General features: G+C 34.6%; 1 protein-coding gene across 1 annotated transcript; it reads left to right on the top strand.

Annotated features, from left to right (window-relative positions):
- The first annotated feature begins 4,809 nt into the window (after positions 1 to 4,809).
- LOC119666812 (collagen alpha-1(I) chain-like) lies at positions 4,810 to 17,553 on the top strand. Its single transcript, XM_038076092.1, has 11 exons — positions 4,810 to 4,825; positions 7,021 to 7,146; positions 11,723 to 13,035; positions 13,112 to 13,186; positions 13,238 to 13,348; positions 13,420 to 13,680; positions 13,737 to 14,654; positions 14,703 to 15,278; positions 15,328 to 15,598; positions 15,650 to 17,325; positions 17,384 to 17,553. Exons 1-11 carry the CDS (start codon positions 4,810 to 4,812, stop codon positions 17,525 to 17,527), a joined length of 5,487 nt encoding a protein of 1,828 aa, XP_037932020.1. The 3' UTR covers positions 17,528 to 17,553.
- Positions 17,554 to 18,957: the final 1,404 nt, after the last annotated feature.

Genomic DNA, 18,957 nt, shown 5'->3' on the forward strand with positions numbered 1-18,957 from the left:
TGCTTCTTTACTTCAAAGAAATTGAAAAAATATGCATAGCTTATTGCAGAAGGTTATGTTCCCAACTCAGTCACCACAAATTTTTGGAAAATAAATAATGGACTATATATGCTAATAGACGAGTACAACCTATAAGTAAAATAGAAATTTAGGAAATATAGCTACAATAACGTATGAATGCCTAATTCTTATACCTAAAACAAAGCCAACAAATAAGTAAAAAAAATATATCTCAATAATAATAAATTCTAAAAACAGTAACAAATTCAATAAAAAATATATAACCCTGCAATAAAAAAGAGGAGTCAAATTGTCTATACCTTCATTGTGTTTTTTGTACCTATGTGGTGCGCATAGAACGAAATGTCATCTATATTATGTATTTCATATCATGCTGATAGTGGGAAAATATTATAAAACTTCATCGCGATCTTTTTCATAAAAATAAGTGCAACTAGATTTTTCTATTTTCAATCACAAAACATGATTCAAAATCGAGTGGACTAATCCAAATAAAGTCTGAACAATTATCTCTAAATTTGTTTAATGTGTTATTCATTAGTTGATATCGGTCGTCGTCTAAGATGAATACTTTATACTCAACTAGTTTTTCGGCATTCTTTGAATTATTGATGCCACCTGCAAATTTTTACTCGTTAACTTAGCCTAGATAACAAAAGTTGTCTTCAACAATCTATTATATGATTTTTTTCTCATACCGAGGTATTATTTCAACTATATATATGTATATTGTGGGACGTTAGAAAAGCGCACCGTCTAACAAGCGGCCCCACGGATGTGAAGCACTAGCCGAAGTAGACCGCAACACGACTTGGGTCCTTTTTCGACTTTCGATTCTTGGATGCCATTATTGAGTTAAAGCTAATGTGGCTTCCGTTCGCATAACTACATCGCTTGTTATTGCAAGCAGCTCATTTATCTTGAGGTTAGCTGCCAAGTCATCACCAACCTAATGGTGCCCCAGGACTGTCAACCTAATGCTTACCAGTACTGAAAATTGGCACAATATATGCACCGTTGTCTACTTCTCTTCTAGACATAGTCTGCAAGTGTCTTCTTCAACATGAGTAATCTTCTTTAAGGTGAAGATTACTCATGTTCAGTAATCAATAAGGTCAACCAACTTAGTGTACGCCGCGGATAGCTGAGCACTTTTATCGCTTCTCTGGGCAACGGTTTACTATGTATATAACTATATTTTCAATATAGATAGTCCCTTATCTTGTATTTTTTGCTCTTCATTTGCTATTAAGTTGAAGGAAACACTGTAACTAACATATGGTTTCAATCATAATATCTATTATAGGAGTAAACTTGAATCAACTCATTAAAAATTTGATAAATCTTAATTGCTATAACATTATTTGTATTACTAGATTTTTATACAAAAGAAAATTTTTAAATCTATTATCCAATAGCCATAAAAATGAGCATATGAGGACAGAATTTTTCCACCTAGACGATATATATCCGGTGTGTATAATCTTCGCCATTTTTATCAACAACTAAAAGACACAAAATAGAATAAAAAGAAAATTAAAGCTAATTAAATTAATTATATATAATTAATAAGTAATAAAAACTAAAACTAATGATAATTTAGTACAAAGCAGTAAGATATTACGAGATATAGATAATATATACACACATACAACCAAAAAAAAATTACTGTTGTATAAGTATGTTAGAAGTATCTAAATTTTGTATTAACCACGATTTTAAAGAACTACATAAATATCTACAATAAAAGCCACTAATAAAAATTATAAAAGAGATTCCAAAATAAAATATGGCTAGAAATAAACCAAAATAACAAAATTTTTTTTTTATTATTATGTTTTTTTTGTACATAGTTAATACTTCAAGCTATTGTTACTGTAACCATCGACGTTCCTGTCGCTATTGCTCACGTTGCGGTTGTACTTCTCCTCGTTTTCATCATCATCATCATCAGCTACATTCATAAAGGACGTACACGCACATAGTAGCTGCTACATCGTTTACCATTGTTATCTCAATTGCCATTAGATACCATTCCGTTGTTGCCACCTACTTCCGGCGTTGCTGTGGACCCACAGTAGCTTGTTTCCTTTTGTACTCTTTGCTTTGTTATTGGCATTTTATATGCCATAATTTTTATATTTTTATTTCAGCAATGACAATAAAAACTCAACAAAATTACTAAATTTCAACAAAATCAAAGCTTTCGAAGCATCTCTAGTCCAAATATCTTTCAGTAGGGAGCGGTGTCGCATTCATAGCAACCTTCCAGTCTACAGAGAATGCGAGCGCATGCGCTTAACTTCCAGTCAAGGATATGTCAATATATTTCATATTAAAACATAAAAGCTTTCTCTTACGGTTTAAAAGCTTTAATTGTTGGCTTAATGTATGAATTATTATTTTTGCAAAGCAACAGTTATGGGATAATAAAAATCCTTTTTAAAATTTGTTGAAGACCAGTTACGAGGGTTGGATTACATATATATTGCTCTATTACAATTTGTAGATGGGCAATTTCATAATCTAGTAGCAGAGAGTTAAAAAGAAGTGTTGATAAGTGTTTTGTCTTTGTTCTTGGAATGAAGAAATGGATATAATGTATATAGAAATAATAATAGATACATTATAGAAAATTATCGATATTATAGATAATAATAGATAATAGATAGATTATAATTATTAATAATAATGTAGTATATAATAATAGGAAAAAGATAATATTTTAAGAGCGGGCTAATTGGTCAATAAAAATAAAAAAACTATAATTTATTATTTATTTTTAAAACAAACTATTTTATTAAGATCATCGAAATGTTGAACCACTTAGCCCGCTCATCTATTATTATGATAATAGTTTAATGAATTCAAATTTAGGGGATATTGAAATTATTACAAATTTTTATGTATATACTGGGTGATATGGAAAAATATCTAAAGCTTTCTTGTTCATTTCGCAAAGGAAATCTTCTGTATTGAAATACAATTTTATTCAAGTATATACAATCATTATTATTAACGGCCTCTTGTCCACTAAAGAGTAACTCCTGAGGTTTATCGGCCACAAATTTAGCCAAGTGATTTTCAACAGCTTATTGGTCGCCCAATTTTTTACAACTAATGAGGTGTTGTAGAGACCAATACGGTAAAAAGTACCATTGGATGCATCAAAACTTTCCAACGAAGTTCTGGCAATTTGTGTCTAAATTTCAAAAACGTACATGACCTGATATTGGCAGAATGCCAAACTACTACCAGAGAAAGTAGAGAACAAAACGACCTTATATAACGAAAGTAAGTCCTTACACGTTTGGTTAAAACTTCACGACTAAAGTTTTGTTAATTTATTATGAGCCCTCAGAAATGTGGGGCACCTAGCATTGTCATGATGAAACACAACTCTTTTTCCATTTGCAAATACTGGTTACTTTTCCTTGAATGTTGTTGACAACCGAATAAACCGTAAACCAGGCTGGAGCATAAACAATTCCTTTTGAATCCTAACAAACACTTAACATAATAATCTTGTTTGCATTCAATCCATGCTTTAAACAATTCCTTTTTAATCCTAACAAACACTAAACATAATAATCTTGTTTGCATTCAATCCATGCTTTATAGTCGTTTCTGGAGGTTCGCCGGCCTTTGACCGCGATCGAAGTATAGTTAAAAAGCAAGTACCTTTAAATAATAATAAAGAAGCCTAGTTACACGTCATTAATAGGATCATCAGCAATCAGCTATGTTGATCCATTCTCTGTACTATAAGTACCAAATAAATAAAAATGACTAACCTAAAATCAGCAAAGACCAACTCATATAATGTAAGTTCAATCATCTAATTTTATGGTTTATTAATAGAAAAACTGATGAGTTTTCGGTGAGTAGTTCAATAATGGATATAATTATCAAAAAAGACCGCGTGAACACTGCAAGGGTTACTAAAGTTCTTTCTGGTCACTGGTGGTTTCAAACAGAGAAAGTGCGCATTTCTCATAATTCTCACTGAAGAAGTGCTGGAAACCTAAAGGAAAAATAAACCATAAAACATTATCACTGTGATTGTCCTGCTTTGTCAGGGCAGAAGTTACTTCTTTGATAGTTTATCAGAGTGTTCCATCGGTAAAGACGAAAGATCTATTAAATGATCTAAATTCGACGGGATGGTTTTAGGCTAAACCGTTTTTAGCCTAAAATCGATAATTGAATTACATGTAAATTGAGTTACATGCCTGCCACTGGAACAAACCAACTACCCAACTATATGAAGTGAGCAATTCTACTACTTTCGATCTTTAGCACCAAATATATGTTCAACGTAGTTTTTTAGATCTATTATGCCTTTTAATTGGGCCTAGGATGATTCACTAAGTTCTATTACTGGAATAAACATTATTTGCTTGTCCCAATTTTTGTCTCATTTTTAAAGTTATCTGATGGTTAATCAGATGTTGGCTACCCATCTAAAACGCTTATTAATATTTTTTGTTTTCTTCATTAATTGATTTTCTTTATATACAAATAGAGCCTGAGGGTTTGAACATCATTTGTATTTAGATATATAATTTATGTCAATTAAATTAGTTGTTTGGACAATGCATTATGCCAGTATTAAGGATAATTATGAATACGAAGCATTTAACTTCTATGCACCAAACACAATCAAAATAAATTTACCTATGCTTTCATATTCCCCACAACGGAGAACACACATACATATTTATGTAAATTATTCTCTTATGTGTGTGTTTCAATTTTGCCTTGTCAAAAGCGCTTCAATGCGTCGTAATGAGTTTACAAAGAAGTAAATTATTTCCTAATTGCAGTGACCATGGCATACGCGGTGGTCACTGCTCAGTCCGAAATGCTCCATGCACTCAAACAGCCTGACATGCACACAAACTCAACATAATTCTGTTTTAACAACTCACCACGCATATTAATATCATTATGTGCTGTTGACCCTAGCCCAGAGCTTAGTTTTTGTGTTATTTATTGGTTGCTATTTAAGGGTTAAAAAAGTGTTTAATATTTTAATGGTAGCAATTAAATCTTTTTAATATAAAATAAAATAGGTGAAATATATTTACATCTAAGTCAGAATATATTGAATTGTTAAGTTAGCTGTACTTATGGATAATATTTTTGGGTTAAAGTAGAGATTTGTATTGCTTTAAGTTTTAAGGAGAAAGGTTAGGCAATTTTTCTACATACATACATTATGGATATTTTTTGTTTTAAGATATTGAATTTTACAGTGAAATAAACATAATGCACTCGTGATAATATCTATAAGAAAATAAAATTAAATGCCATAACTCATTACGTAGGATTTTGAGCCTTTGAGCGGCTTTAAGCACAATCCGCATCCCCACTTTTCGAGCAATGAAGATCATATATGAGCAGTAGGTCAAGGAATGTTTTTGTTTTTCAGAAGAGTAGTATGACAAAGTGCACTCAATTGGCGGACTGTTATATCCAAACCCGGAAATAGAAGCACTATACAAAGAGATAGAACAAGAGAGATAAGATAAAAACAAATTAAGTTACTTTGCTTCGATTATGTTAGTGACTTAATCTGTTAGTGTCTAAGAATTACAGGCACGGAGAGAGAATGAATATTCTTCTTAATCAGACCAGCATAACCCAACAGTATTCAAGCTTCGTTCTTGAAAATCGTGGAAAATAAAAGATAAATCTGTGTTGACCGGATCTGGGTTGATTCCCACCATAGCCATATATTGTTTTTCAGTTCTATAACTTTTAATGACAGTGATTAGTACTTTAAGGTACATTGTATTCACTTGTAAGTAAAATTACGCTAATTTTCTGTAAAGATTCTTCACAAAGATATCATCATTTTATAGTGGTTCATTGTATATCACCTTGTTTTACTCACGGAACTCATAGTGCCATAGACTCTACAAAAAACTCCTACAGAGCTTTACGAATAATATTATTATTATTAAACATGAAATATTTATATTTTTTTGGTCAGCCAAAAATTGAAATAAAAAAAATAATACAAAAAAGAAAAGAATTTTTGGGGTTGTAGTTCACTACTTTTCGAAATCCCTCAACCAAATATGTTAGTTTCTATATTACAACTTATATCATTAAATACGTAATATTCGTATTATTAAAATTGATGATAAATTTATCTTAATAAATATGATATATTCACATTATTGGGCCAATATCGGAACATTGGTCCTATTGCTGGCCTATCAGAGAACCTATTGATCATGCAATCAACTTATGCCTTCCATACGATATCGATTCCATACGATATCGATTCCATACGATATAAACCCATATAAGAAGATTCAAATTATGTGTTGAAACTCTCTTCACATTACTTTTAAATCCATTTATCACCTCTGAAAAGCTAACAGGGTCAACGAATGCTTTTCATGCAGCTGGACTTTTACAGCAAATGCCAATGTAGTTCCTTCGTCATATTTTTAAGATAATTCAGCAAGCTACATTCAGTAAGGTAAAACTTCTGCTAGTTGGTTTCATCGTCCAAGTACTAAGTTGATCCAATACCATTGGAACTAAGTAATCAAAATTTGATTTCTAAGTAATCAAAAGCTCCTGAATTAAATGGATAGATCAGAGTCTTAAGTAGTCGCCATAGAAAGTATTCCAGTTATGAAGACCAAAGCCTTTCTCGACTTTGTCTTATGACATATTATATATATACTGTGGTACGATTTCTTCAATAGACATTTTCGTACTTAGTGTTCCTGTATAATAAATAGTATGAGACTAAATTTTCTCTATAAAGTCTTAATTACTCTGTAATAATCTGTAAGAAATACTCTTAAATAAAATCTAATTTTTGTAAGAATTAACATATTCAAAATTCTCTCTTAAGTTATAAGAAGAGCTTATGTAGCCTGATTGAATGAGATTGAAAGGCATTGCTTTCAATTCAGTTTTCAATTTCAACGAAGAATCATAATATTTTTTTAAAAATTTAAATCTCATTTAAAGAGTTTGTGTCTACGGATTCAAAGAAACATGAATTGAAGACATCAGCTTTCTTGAAGTCAGGCGAAGAATTGAATTTTCAGTTCCCGTTCGGCGGTCGTTGGAAAAAGTTTGAATCGAAAGAAATCGGTGAGTTCTGAAGTGAACAAGGAGAACTGAAGTGAAATATGTCCATCATAATAAAAGTGTTGTGCAATATGTTGAATTGGGTTTAATAATAATTAGAGCATATAAATATATAATATATAAAAAAAATTAATAGAAAAATATATGCAAAAGAGACAAAAAAAAAACAAATATGGTATATTAAAAGAAGAAATATTTTTTTCTTTGAACCGATATTTTTATATATCATTTTATAGTGAGAAATTTGAAAAGTGGTATTCTATTGGAAAGTGGTATTAAAATAATTATTGTTTAAGATTAATTTTATCAAAAAAAAAATAATTTTTAAGGAATTAAATTTAAATTTAAAAAAATAAAATTAACAGTTTTTTATTGTGGAGTGTGGATGTGAAATTAATTTTGTTGAAATAAAATTAAATAACATTCGTGAATGACATTAAAGTTAAGATTCGAATATTATGGTTTATAAGTGATTATATAAATATTTGTGTAGTAATTGTAATTAAATAATATTACTTTTTAATTATTTAATAAATCAATAGTTAATTATGCAAAGCTGATGTCAGCATCCGCTCTAAAGTGTTTTTGTTGATTGCTTTTAGCTTTCAAAATTCGAAACTATAATTTTCTTAATACTTTCATTAAATTTTGAAATGAAATAGAAATTGATAAAAATACTTAATTTGCTATAAAAAGTTCAAAATGTTATCAGAATTAAAAGTTGGAAACATTTTTTTCCAAAAGAAATATAGTTTCCTGATCTATTTTAGTCTGACATATGTGCAGTAACTCATAAGAATAATTGGACTTCAGCTCAGCTGATATCGCCGATAATTTTTGGTGGTGAACGAATTTCGGAAAGCCGGCCGGTTTGAGCATAAAAAATTTTGATAATGAAATTAAATTTTATTAAATACAAACAAAAAATCATAAATAATTTAAAAAAGAAAAACAGTACAACACTAAAATAAAATTAAAATTACAATTCAATTAAATTCAATGTAAAACCAACACTAAGAACTTATCTCGCAATTAGTGTAGGTCAGTTCTTACAATTCTATGGAGATAAGTTAACTCAATATTATTTTTTTTTTATTATAAAAATATGTGTCAGCGACGTCATGTAAGGAATTCCCTCATTTTCTGATAAGCGGAGAGATCTTTGAACTCTGGAATGTTTTACTTACAATAAAAATGTTTTTTTTTTCTTTCAGCTGATCAAGAAAATGTGCTAATGAATGCATTCAAAATAAAACAATTAATAAAACATTAAGACTTATATATGTTAAGAAAAAAAAATTTAAAAAAAAATTTTGTAATTAATTTTTTTTACTTTGAAATTAAAAAAAATCATGGTTGCCAGGAACGCATGGCAACTAAAAGCAATGCGCCGCAATGGAATACAACCGAACTTCCACAGAGTTTTACAATTCATAATGATGATTTTATTGCTCAATAGATGCTCAGATGCAGCGGTATTAAAAAGAGGTAAGACTGTGTTATTATACATATTTAAATATATTATTCTTAACAAACTCTGCCACCAAATTCTCAATTTCTGGTTTTATAAAATATCGTTAACATCTTACCCTTCCTGGAGTTTTACAAGTATTTTAATCCATATTGATATATACATTATCTGGCTGGTAACTTACTAACACTGACATGTCGACAGATATATTTGTAACCTTTCGTCTTTAATGTATATTTGGGCAAACTGTCAAAGAAGTTAGTTCCATTAAATACTTTTTCTTCTGACAATCAGAGATGGGCACCCATAGAATATATATTTTACTGTATAGAATAGATTGTTTCACTGGTTTGAAAGGTTCTACAAATAAACTATATATTTGTAGAATAATGTTTTAATAATGTTTTAACAGTTTTAACAGTTACTATGAATAATATAGATAATAGTAATTGGACTTTTTAATTTTTAATGTAATAAGAAGTCAGTGATATATAATATATTGATAAGTACCTAAACCTTAAATCGGTTATTGCTTAACAGATAGACGTAGCACATATTTAACTTAAATTGAAGACCTTTCCAGTCGCTGCCAAAAATAGGAGAAATAATTATCTTAAACTTTTATCTACCGTACTATCTTGAAATATGCGGATTGAATAATCAGTTAACATAATTAGAAATCCAATCCGACACAGACTGCAGATGACACTGCAGAGAGGAGAGAGAAACCACATACTATGGCACAAGCGGTAGACACATCTAGGAGAGTATTTTATGGAGCATAGGCTTGGAAAAATAGGCTCTATACTATCTTTCATTAAAGAAGTCGGATTTGGAAAAACACTCTAATCCGATTAAGGTGCAATAATAATAATCTCAAACTCTCATCTATATGCTATCTGTCAGAGAGTACGGCAACAATTTTTGAAATCCCTGATTGAAAGATCATAAATAATCAGTTGCATTGAAATCCTCATAAATTGAATTCGATCGTTTTAAATATAATAAATTCATTATTTTTTGTTTACTATTTTTAAAAAAGTTGTCTCTGAACAATAAATAACTTTTTTTATCTTTCACACGGTTACTATTAGAGCTGTTAATATGAATATTTAACATCCTAATTTAGTTTCTTAACTGCTAGTGAACCATTAGCAAATTCATGCTCAGTTTTATACCTGTAAGGAGGTTCGATTCCAATTTCCTAGGTATGTTCAGTTGTCATTTCAATGTGTGTGTTGTTTTTTTTATTAATGTAATCAATGTTAAAGGCTTACAACTTTATATAGTTTCCGTACCTTACAACAACGAATATAACCTCTTATGACGCATTTTAAGGTGCTATGTTACATGCGAATATGTGCATATAAATTAATCCTTTTCATCTTGTATTTGGCTGTTCCAGTAAACGTGGTACTCCAGTTTGCTTAGGTTTTTTAGATGTTTTAAATATTTTTTTTAGCACTTTGTCCGACGTGAGCCAGATACTGGACAGAATAGCACTCTTTAGCCTGACATGAACCAAATTTATGAAAACACTTTAATCCCTTTAAAGTTAATATACCTCAAGGCCCAGTTAGTCGATACGTACCACTAGAACATAAGCCAACTTAAGCCTAAGCGAAATGCCATAACCAACTATACCTAACGACTAACAGCCTTTACACGTGAAGTATAGGTAATTAAGTTGATGTTTATAGCATATATTTTAATAATAAAGAAATGTGCAAGATCCCATTATTCTCTTATATATTTATGTGAAAAATCACATTACTTTATGGTGATCTTATTGAAATGTAAATACCAGAATTACTATTTTGCGATCTAGTGTAATAGGTTAATGGTAAGTTTTCGGATCAGAATCGAGCCGATTACTTTTGTGTTCGATGTTCGCTTACAGATTCCTCAGAGTAAACTGTGTCAAATTTTCGGTATGTTCTCGCAGCAGTTTCACTAACACAAATTTGGTCCAAGTGAATTTATGGGCTCTTTGGACTGCCTTTTTTGTCCCATCTTTGACATAATTGATATGTCATAATTTTGCTTAAATGTATTAAATTCAATTGTAGTAACAAAACAGGTTTTAATCCTATAATAAAGAAGAAGAAGGAGACCTTTGACATAATGTGGATTATTAAAGAAGCTATGTGAACTTGTACAACTAAACCTTAAATAATATTGAAGTGCATGCAGCATTGAATTAGTTTGATATGAAATATAAATTAAAAGTCTTTAAGACTTTGGCAGAATTTAAGTTATATATAAATTATAAACGTTGTATTCATATATACTAGAGAAATATAGTCAATAATGAGAACACAGTACTCGAGTCAATCTAGAATTTATGGCGCAGACTTCATTTACGAATTAGTTGTTGTGGTAATTCAATGATGTTGGCCTCAATTTCTAGACAAAAGCGCATTCGCTTCATTAACTCATCAGCTCTTTGCTTTATTCACCATCACTTTCATTGTTAAAAAGAAATTATTGATTGGAAAATTGTAACAAATGCCTGGTCGCGCTGCAATTGATTAAGTACACCACTTGGGGCTCATAGCCTAGGCCGAGCATAAATTGAAATAAATGATTGCAAATGCACTTTTATGTGCGCCAATGCAAAACTAAGAGCGTTTGGTTGAAGATAGCAGCACTTTTGGCGTTTATCATGTCAAACATAAGAAAATATTGTTTTCATAATTAAGAATAAAGTTTGTCAAAGCTATTAAATTTGCATTCCTTGCAAAGTATCTCAGCAGTGGAACTCAGCGTTCTATACAAGCAGCTGTGTATCTGCGCAAAATATCTCACACCATCAAGATAAAAAATATTGGCTTTGTGTTTTTAATAAAAAAGTAATTTGATTTATGAATGAAATGTAAATACAACATAGCTATATATTGTATATATATGACAAAAATATGCAAATGATTTCTACTTTGCTTTGCAGATACTACAAATTAAGGTTAATAGTTTTAAAGAACTTTTGCATCAATTATGCAAATAGTATAAATAAATAATGACAACATTACAAATAATAGAATGCAATACCATTAAGAATGATTGAAATATTATATATGATATAAAACATATAATATTATATAATTTCAGATGGCATTATCGATTTAATTAAAGAATTCGGTTTACCAGATCTTCCGCCTGGTATAACATCTGTGCCGGGTATGTGTGGTGTTTCACAACATCCAAACCTAGTACAAACCACACCTGCTTATCATATATCGAAAGACGCTATACTCACCGTACAAACATCGCAAGCGTTTCCACAAGGTTTTCCATCTGATTTTTCCATAATATTAGCACTTCGCAGTAATCGTATAAATCAAAAGAAAGCACCTATATTTACAATATACTCAGAAGAAAGTGAGGAAACACTTTCACTGAGCATCGGTAAAGAAATAACTATGAGTTATGAACAAATCAATGCCGGTTTTAACCAACAAAATGATATAAACTTCGGTATTGGAGTTGATGACACTGTTTGGCATCGTATTGGCATAAGTGTCAAAGGGAACTCTGCAACATTAATTTTGGACTGTACCAAGCAAGTTACACGTCGTTTAGAACGATCTCCTGGTAGTACTATATCCACAAATGGTCTCATTCTAACTGGTGTTCAAATGAATAGCGATGAAGGTTTCTTTATCGGTGATATAGAATTAATGGCCATCACAAATTCTCCAGATGATGGGTATGATGTTTGCACAAAGCACATGCTATCTTGCGCGAAAAGAGTTTTAAATATTTCAAGAGTGGAAACAGGTTTTGATGATATGCGTAGAAATAGTCTTGATTCATCTTCCATGCAATCTTCTGCCTACACTTCTGCATATTCTACTAATGATAAAATCAAAAGAAATGAGCAATTAGTTGCAAGTGCAGAGTATGTAAGCGCTGATAATGAACGTTTTGGTATTGGTGGACCAGCATCAAACGGATACGGTTCAATACCGCGAACAGAAGATTCTGATGTCAACACAAATATTTATCCTGCAATTGGTTTTGAAGAAAACTATGAAACTGATGATTACCTCATTGACGGTGATTATGATACCATATTTAATGTGACTGAAGTAACAGAAGCTAATTTGGTCGAGACATCTAAAGATAAAGTCGAAAATACTATTAACAGCGAAACGACTACCAGTAATGAACCAGATGGTGAAAAAGACTTGCAAGAAGTTGTTTTTACAGAAATTAACGGTTCCAGAAGATCTAATGTCACTCAAAAACGCAATGAAACATTATTTGAAAGCGAATCAGTTATATGCTATCCAGGCCCCAGAGGATACACAGGTATACCAGGACCGCAAGGTGAGCGAGGTCAGCAAGGTGAACCCGGACGAGATGGCTTAGCTGGCGTTTCTGGTATTCAAGGTCCTCCTGGTCATATTTTTGTAGTGCCGGTAATTAAGATACTTTATTTCCACAAAATTGAAACATATATTTTTTTTACGAAATTTAATAGTTTTCTAATTTTAGACTGCGCAAGGAGGAAATGAAAAGGGTCCCGATTCTCAAGCGGAAGCATTGCTCCAACTCATCCAACAACACATGGTAATACAATACTTCATTTTGTTCTTTAATACTAAAAAAACTGTATTTTAGTTAGCTTTACGTGGCTCAGATGGCCCAATGGGTTTGACAGGTCTGCCTGGCCCCGCAGGTTTGATTGGTCCCAAGGGTACTAAAGGAGAACCTGGTGAAATTGGAGAACCGGTAGGCGGCTTTTAAAAAAGTATTTCTTTTTATTTCATATTTATTCTAATCAGAACATCTTTTTGCGGCAGGGTTCACGAGGGCTACGAGGTCCTGCAGGGCCACCCGGTCGCGAAGGTCGTCGCGGACGTTCAGGTCGAGATGGAGAACGTGGCAGTATGGGACCACAAGGACCAAAGGGTGAAATTGGCCCAATAGGTCCAATGGGTTTACCAGGAGAAAAAGGGCACAGGGGTATTCCAGGGCAAAGTGGTGAAAAAGGTCAACAAGGCGTAGAAGGACATCCCGGAGAAGAAGGTCCGCCTGGCCTACCCGGATTACCAGGCGAACTTGTAATACATTTGTTAATATAGTTAAAAATGGATATAAGAGTAGTTGTTTTTAAAAGGGTCCACGAGGTTTCCTTGGTCCGCGCGGCTTTCCAGGTCCAGTTGGTAATCCAGGCTTGCAAGGTAATGAAGGTCCGCAAGGCATCAAGGGCAGTACGGGGTCAACAGGCCTACCTGGACAACCGGGACTACAAGGTACAACAGGCAGTACTGGTGCTCCAGGACCCCAAGGGATTTCTGGTCCCCCTGGCATTCCAGGTCCAAGTGGTAAACCTGGCTTACCAGGGCTTCCCGGTGCTGATGGATCTCCTGGCGCAGCTGGTAATCCTGGACCAACTGGTTTCAAAGGTGATCAGGGTATGCAAGGAATGCAAGGTGCAGTTGGACTACCAGGTCCGCGTGGTGCTAAAGGTGACGATGGTCTCCGTGGTCCTACTGGTGATAAAGGTGATAACGGCGAACGTGGAATTGAAGGAGAAAAAGGAGATACTGGTCCTTCTGGTGAACGTGGCACGCCAGGACAACCAGGTGTTCCAGGTCCCGAAGGTCCAGAAGGACCAAAAGGTTTCGAGGGACCTAGAGGTGAGACTGGAATTCAGGGTCTAACTGGCGAGAAAGGAAAGCAAGGTCCACAAGGATTTCAAGGGTACCCGGGTCCATCAGGAGATAAAGGTGATAAAGGTGCAACCGGATCAACTGGTCCAGCTGGCTTAAAGGGAGACAGAGGACATCCTGGACTGCAAGGCGAAAGAGGAGAAATGGGTCCAAGAGGCTTCCGCGGTTCTAGAGGTCGAAGAGGTAGTGATGGGAGCCCGGGTCACAAAGGGGATACTGGACAACCTGGTGCTATTGGTCCACAAGGTGAAACTGGCCCTCAAGGTGCGGAAGGTCCAAGAGGTTTCATTGGTATGCCCGGTCCTCCTGGTGCAGATGGTAGAACTGGACAAGTTGGCCTCCCGGGAGAAAGAGGACAACCGGTAATATTTCTCAATAAATTATGAATTGTGTACTTTATTTTCATATAGGGAGAACCAGGCAAACCAGGACCACCTGGAGATACAGGCGTAATTGGTCCACGTGGCTCGCCTGGTGAATTGGGACCTATTGGTGAACCCGGTATACCTGGACTACCTGGACCAACTGGTGAAATGGGGCTACCAGGAGAAGCAGGTAAGGAGGGTCTACCTGGTCCAATGGGTTCAGCTGGTATTCCAGGACCACAAGGTGCAACAGGGCTTCCAGGGTTTCCTGGAGAACGTGGTCATCAAGGCCAACCAGGTTTGCCAGGACTTAAAGGAGAACAAGGAATTATAGGTAGTCCAGGCTTTCCTGGTGAGAAGGGTCAAAGTGGCGAACCTGGTCACAGTGGACCACAAGGTCCACCAGGAAATGTAGGTTCACCTGGTAACCCTGGATCACCTGGTGCTAAAGGCGAAATTGGAGAAAAAGGTCCTGTTGGACCTGCTGGTAGGGATGGTTTGATGGGATTACGTGGATTACCTGGACCACCAGGACCAACGGGTACACCGGGTGAAGATGGTGACAAAGGAGAAGTAGGCTTGCCTGGGGAAAAAGGCCTGAAAGGGAACCAAGGAGAAACGGTAACATTATATATGCATTTCTATGTATATATTTATATTTCTTTATTAGGGACCTATTGGGTCTGCAGGTGCACAAGGATCTCGCGGTGAACCTGGACCTCCAGGATCTCCTGGTGAGAAAGGTCCACCAGGTGAGGCTGGTCATAGAGGAATAAAGGGTGAAGATGGTAAAATTGGACCAATGGGTCCGCAAGGAAAGCCTGGAAACCAAGGACTTCCGGGTCCTGCTGGTATTAAAGGTGAGCGTGGAGATGAAGGAGTAATGGGTCCAGTTGGACCACCTGGTCTACCTGGTGAACAAGGACGTAGAGGAATAAAAGGTTGGTTTCTGCGCAATGTATATTAACTACTACACTTACACTAATTTTCAGGTGTACATGGTCAGCAAGGGAAACCTGGACCCCAAGGACCCCAAGGTATAATTGGTGTTGATGGTTCGCAGGGCCCTCCAGGACCGGTAGGTGCAATGGGTAAACAAGGAGACCGCGGAATAATAGGACCGAAAGGTGAGCAAGGACGAAGTGGACCTATTGGCCCTCCTGGAATACAAGGTATGCAAGGACCTATAGGACCAAAAGGAGCCATAGGAGCTAGAGGGTTTCCAGGTGCACCGGGAATTCCAGGAGCTATAGGACCAAAAGGAGATATAGGACCAGATGGAGAAGACGGTAAGCCTGGAGAAATTGGGCCACCTGGTGATGTGGGGCCTGAGGGACGAATTGGTGAAACAGGGCCATCTGGAAAACAGGGACCTGAAGGACCGGCCGGTCCACAGGGAACGATAGGGCCAATTGGAGAAAAAGGTGATAAAGGTGGCATAGGACCGGCTGGGCCTTTAGGAATGATAGGTCCACAAGGAGAACCTGGTATACGAGGACATCAAGGTACAAAAGGGTCTCCTGGCATTGCTGGTGATATTGGAACTCCAGGTCATATGGGTCTACCAGGTAAAGAAGGTAAAATAGGTGAAATAGGACCTGCTGGGCCAAAAGGTGATCGTGGTCGCAGAGGTCAAAAGGGACATCGAGGTGAACTTGGGCCGGTTGGTCTAAAAGGTGATCAAGGTGAAAAAGGTGATCGAGGTTTTCGCGGTGTACAAGGACAAGAAGGACGACAGGGAGACATAGGATCCGGTGGTCCTATAGGGCCCAAAGGAAATGATGGGCCACAGGGTCTAATTGGTGTCAGTGGTTCCCCGGGTCCTAAAGGTACTGAAGGAGTTGCAGGTTTGAAAGGAGAGGCAGGACCAATGGGTCCCCCAGGTCCACCAGGCGAACCAGCCGAAGCGCCGCTTATACCACCAGACTTGCTCTTTCAAATGCAACAATTTTCTACAACGAAAGCAGAAACTAGACGAAGAAGATATGTGGAAGATAAGAATGATTCTAATCAACTGGATGATGATGATGATTTTAATGACATAATGGGTCTTACCAGTCCGGAACCAACGGCCGCTGAGCCACATAAAAAAAACAAACGCCGAAAAAAGAAGAAGCCAATTGATTTAAATGAAAAATACATGGATATGTATAGTACTATATATAGTATTCGGCAAGAAATGGATCGCATGCGTAAACCGGCCGGCACTCAAGATAATCCGGTTCGTACTTGTAGAGATCTACACTATGCTCATCCACATTTTGATGATGGGTGGTATTGGATAGATCCAAATGCTGGTATGCCAGATGACTCTATATACGTTTACTGCAACATGACCGCGAAAGGAGAAACCTGTATTTATCCTGATGCTCATACCAGTGAAATGCCAGTGCTGCCTAAACGAAAATTTAGTAATGAATGGTTCTCAGAGCACAGTGGTGGATTTAAAATAACATACGATGGTGTCGGAACAGTTCAGTTAAATTTCTTACGTTTATTATCTGAAGAGGCTTATCAGAATTTTACGTATTCCTGTGTAAATTCGGTAGCTTGGTTTAGCAGTTCTCATAACGATTATAGACAAGCAATTAAGTTTTTGGGTGATAATGAGATGGAAATTTCAAAGGGGGGATTAGTTGCACCGGAGGTTATTTTTGATCAATGCCAGGTTAGTTATTACAAAAGTAATAAAAATGCTTACTTAATGTATTATTTAATATTCACAGAGTCCTCAAACTGATGGAAAAACTGTGTTGAGCGTACGAACGAAGAGAGTAAACTTTTTACCATTGATTGACTTTTTGCCTTTGGATTATGGAAATGCAGATCAAGCTTTTGGATTTAAGTTTGGACCAATATGTTTTAAGTAATATTTAGCAGAAAAGTGTTGTAAGAAAAAAATATGCTAGTGATTTCTAGTTTAATATTAATCGAACTGTTTCAAATTTGTAATTTAATAGCCATTTATTTCAATGGATTTTTTTTATCAATAAGCAAAGAGAGTCTTTTAAATACGATTTCAAAATAATTCAATAAAAATAATGTTTTAAATTATGTTTTTGTTTTGGTTTATTATTTGAATACTTTCTACAATATCCCCAGATTCAGAAAGAACTAAATATTATTAATGCTATGAATGTTGTTCAAGCTTTACTTGATATGAACTATATTCATTCTAAAAATGTAAGTTGCCTATGCATTATTTTCTATATGATAAACTGAGTTACATTATATCTTTTAAAAAGAAGAATTATTTAATGATTAAAATTGTTTTGAAGCCGTTTACTTCAAACTATAAGATTGATTAATTGATTTTAAAACTATTTTTACAATTTCAAAAATGATACCATAGTTTTTTAATAACCAGTCTACTGTTATGCTTAGTACAGTGTCACATACATCAAGACTATATCTTCTCTCAATATATGTTAGAACTTTGCCTTGAAGTATAAAATTCACTATCATTTAAATTTTTTCATTGGTACATCGTATAGTATAGCATCCTTCTGCGATAGTTTTCGATGACTTATTGATCAGTAGTCTTTGTATTGAAGAGATCAGGAGTTAGAGTATTCCTATAAGAACGATATCTTTATGATCCCCATAAAACCAAGTCCGCATGTAAACAGAGCGTGTTTTGTAGCTTATGGCTACTTGGTTATTTTTAAACCACTTAGCTTCTAAATTCTTCAAAAAATGGCATTTGTGTGACTACAGCAATCTGAATTATAACTAAAATAATATATGCCGCGAAGCACCCAATAGAGTTAGGTTTTGATCTATGGCAGAAGCCCTATGCTCTACGAGGAGGAGAGAACAACAGTAAGTAAGTAAAAGACTGATCACACTTCCTGATCATATGTTTCAACACAAAGTGACATTTTGTCATATTGTGAAAGCAACGTTCTTTCGACAGTTACTTGTTGCTTTTCATCGTCTAAGATGCTGAAGCATATACTAAACAAAAATTAATCCTGATCATTAAGAGATGTGCCCACTACAGAATTATTCATTTTTTGCACACTCGGCAATTGTTAGATGACATATTTTACTGAAACAGTGGTTCCCAATTAGGATCCGGAAATGCAGAAACCTTTTATTTTTTAATTTATCTTCTTTCTCTTCTATGTATACATTAAACAAATGTGATTAAGAGTTTGTCGATATGTTTATACTGAAGTGTCTATATATATGAATTTAGATGTTAACATACGGACCCAATATATCTATTTCGGATTTTTCGATCTGTTTTTTAAGTTTAACATATTTATAAACATTTATTTAGCATTTTTTTGTTATA

Source organism: Teleopsis dalmanni, chromosome 1 (genome assembly GCF_002237135.1).
Source record: "Teleopsis dalmanni isolate 2A chromosome 1, ASM223713v2, whole genome shotgun sequence".
Taxonomy (NCBI): Eukaryota; Metazoa; Arthropoda; class Insecta; order Diptera; family Diopsidae; genus Teleopsis; species Teleopsis dalmanni.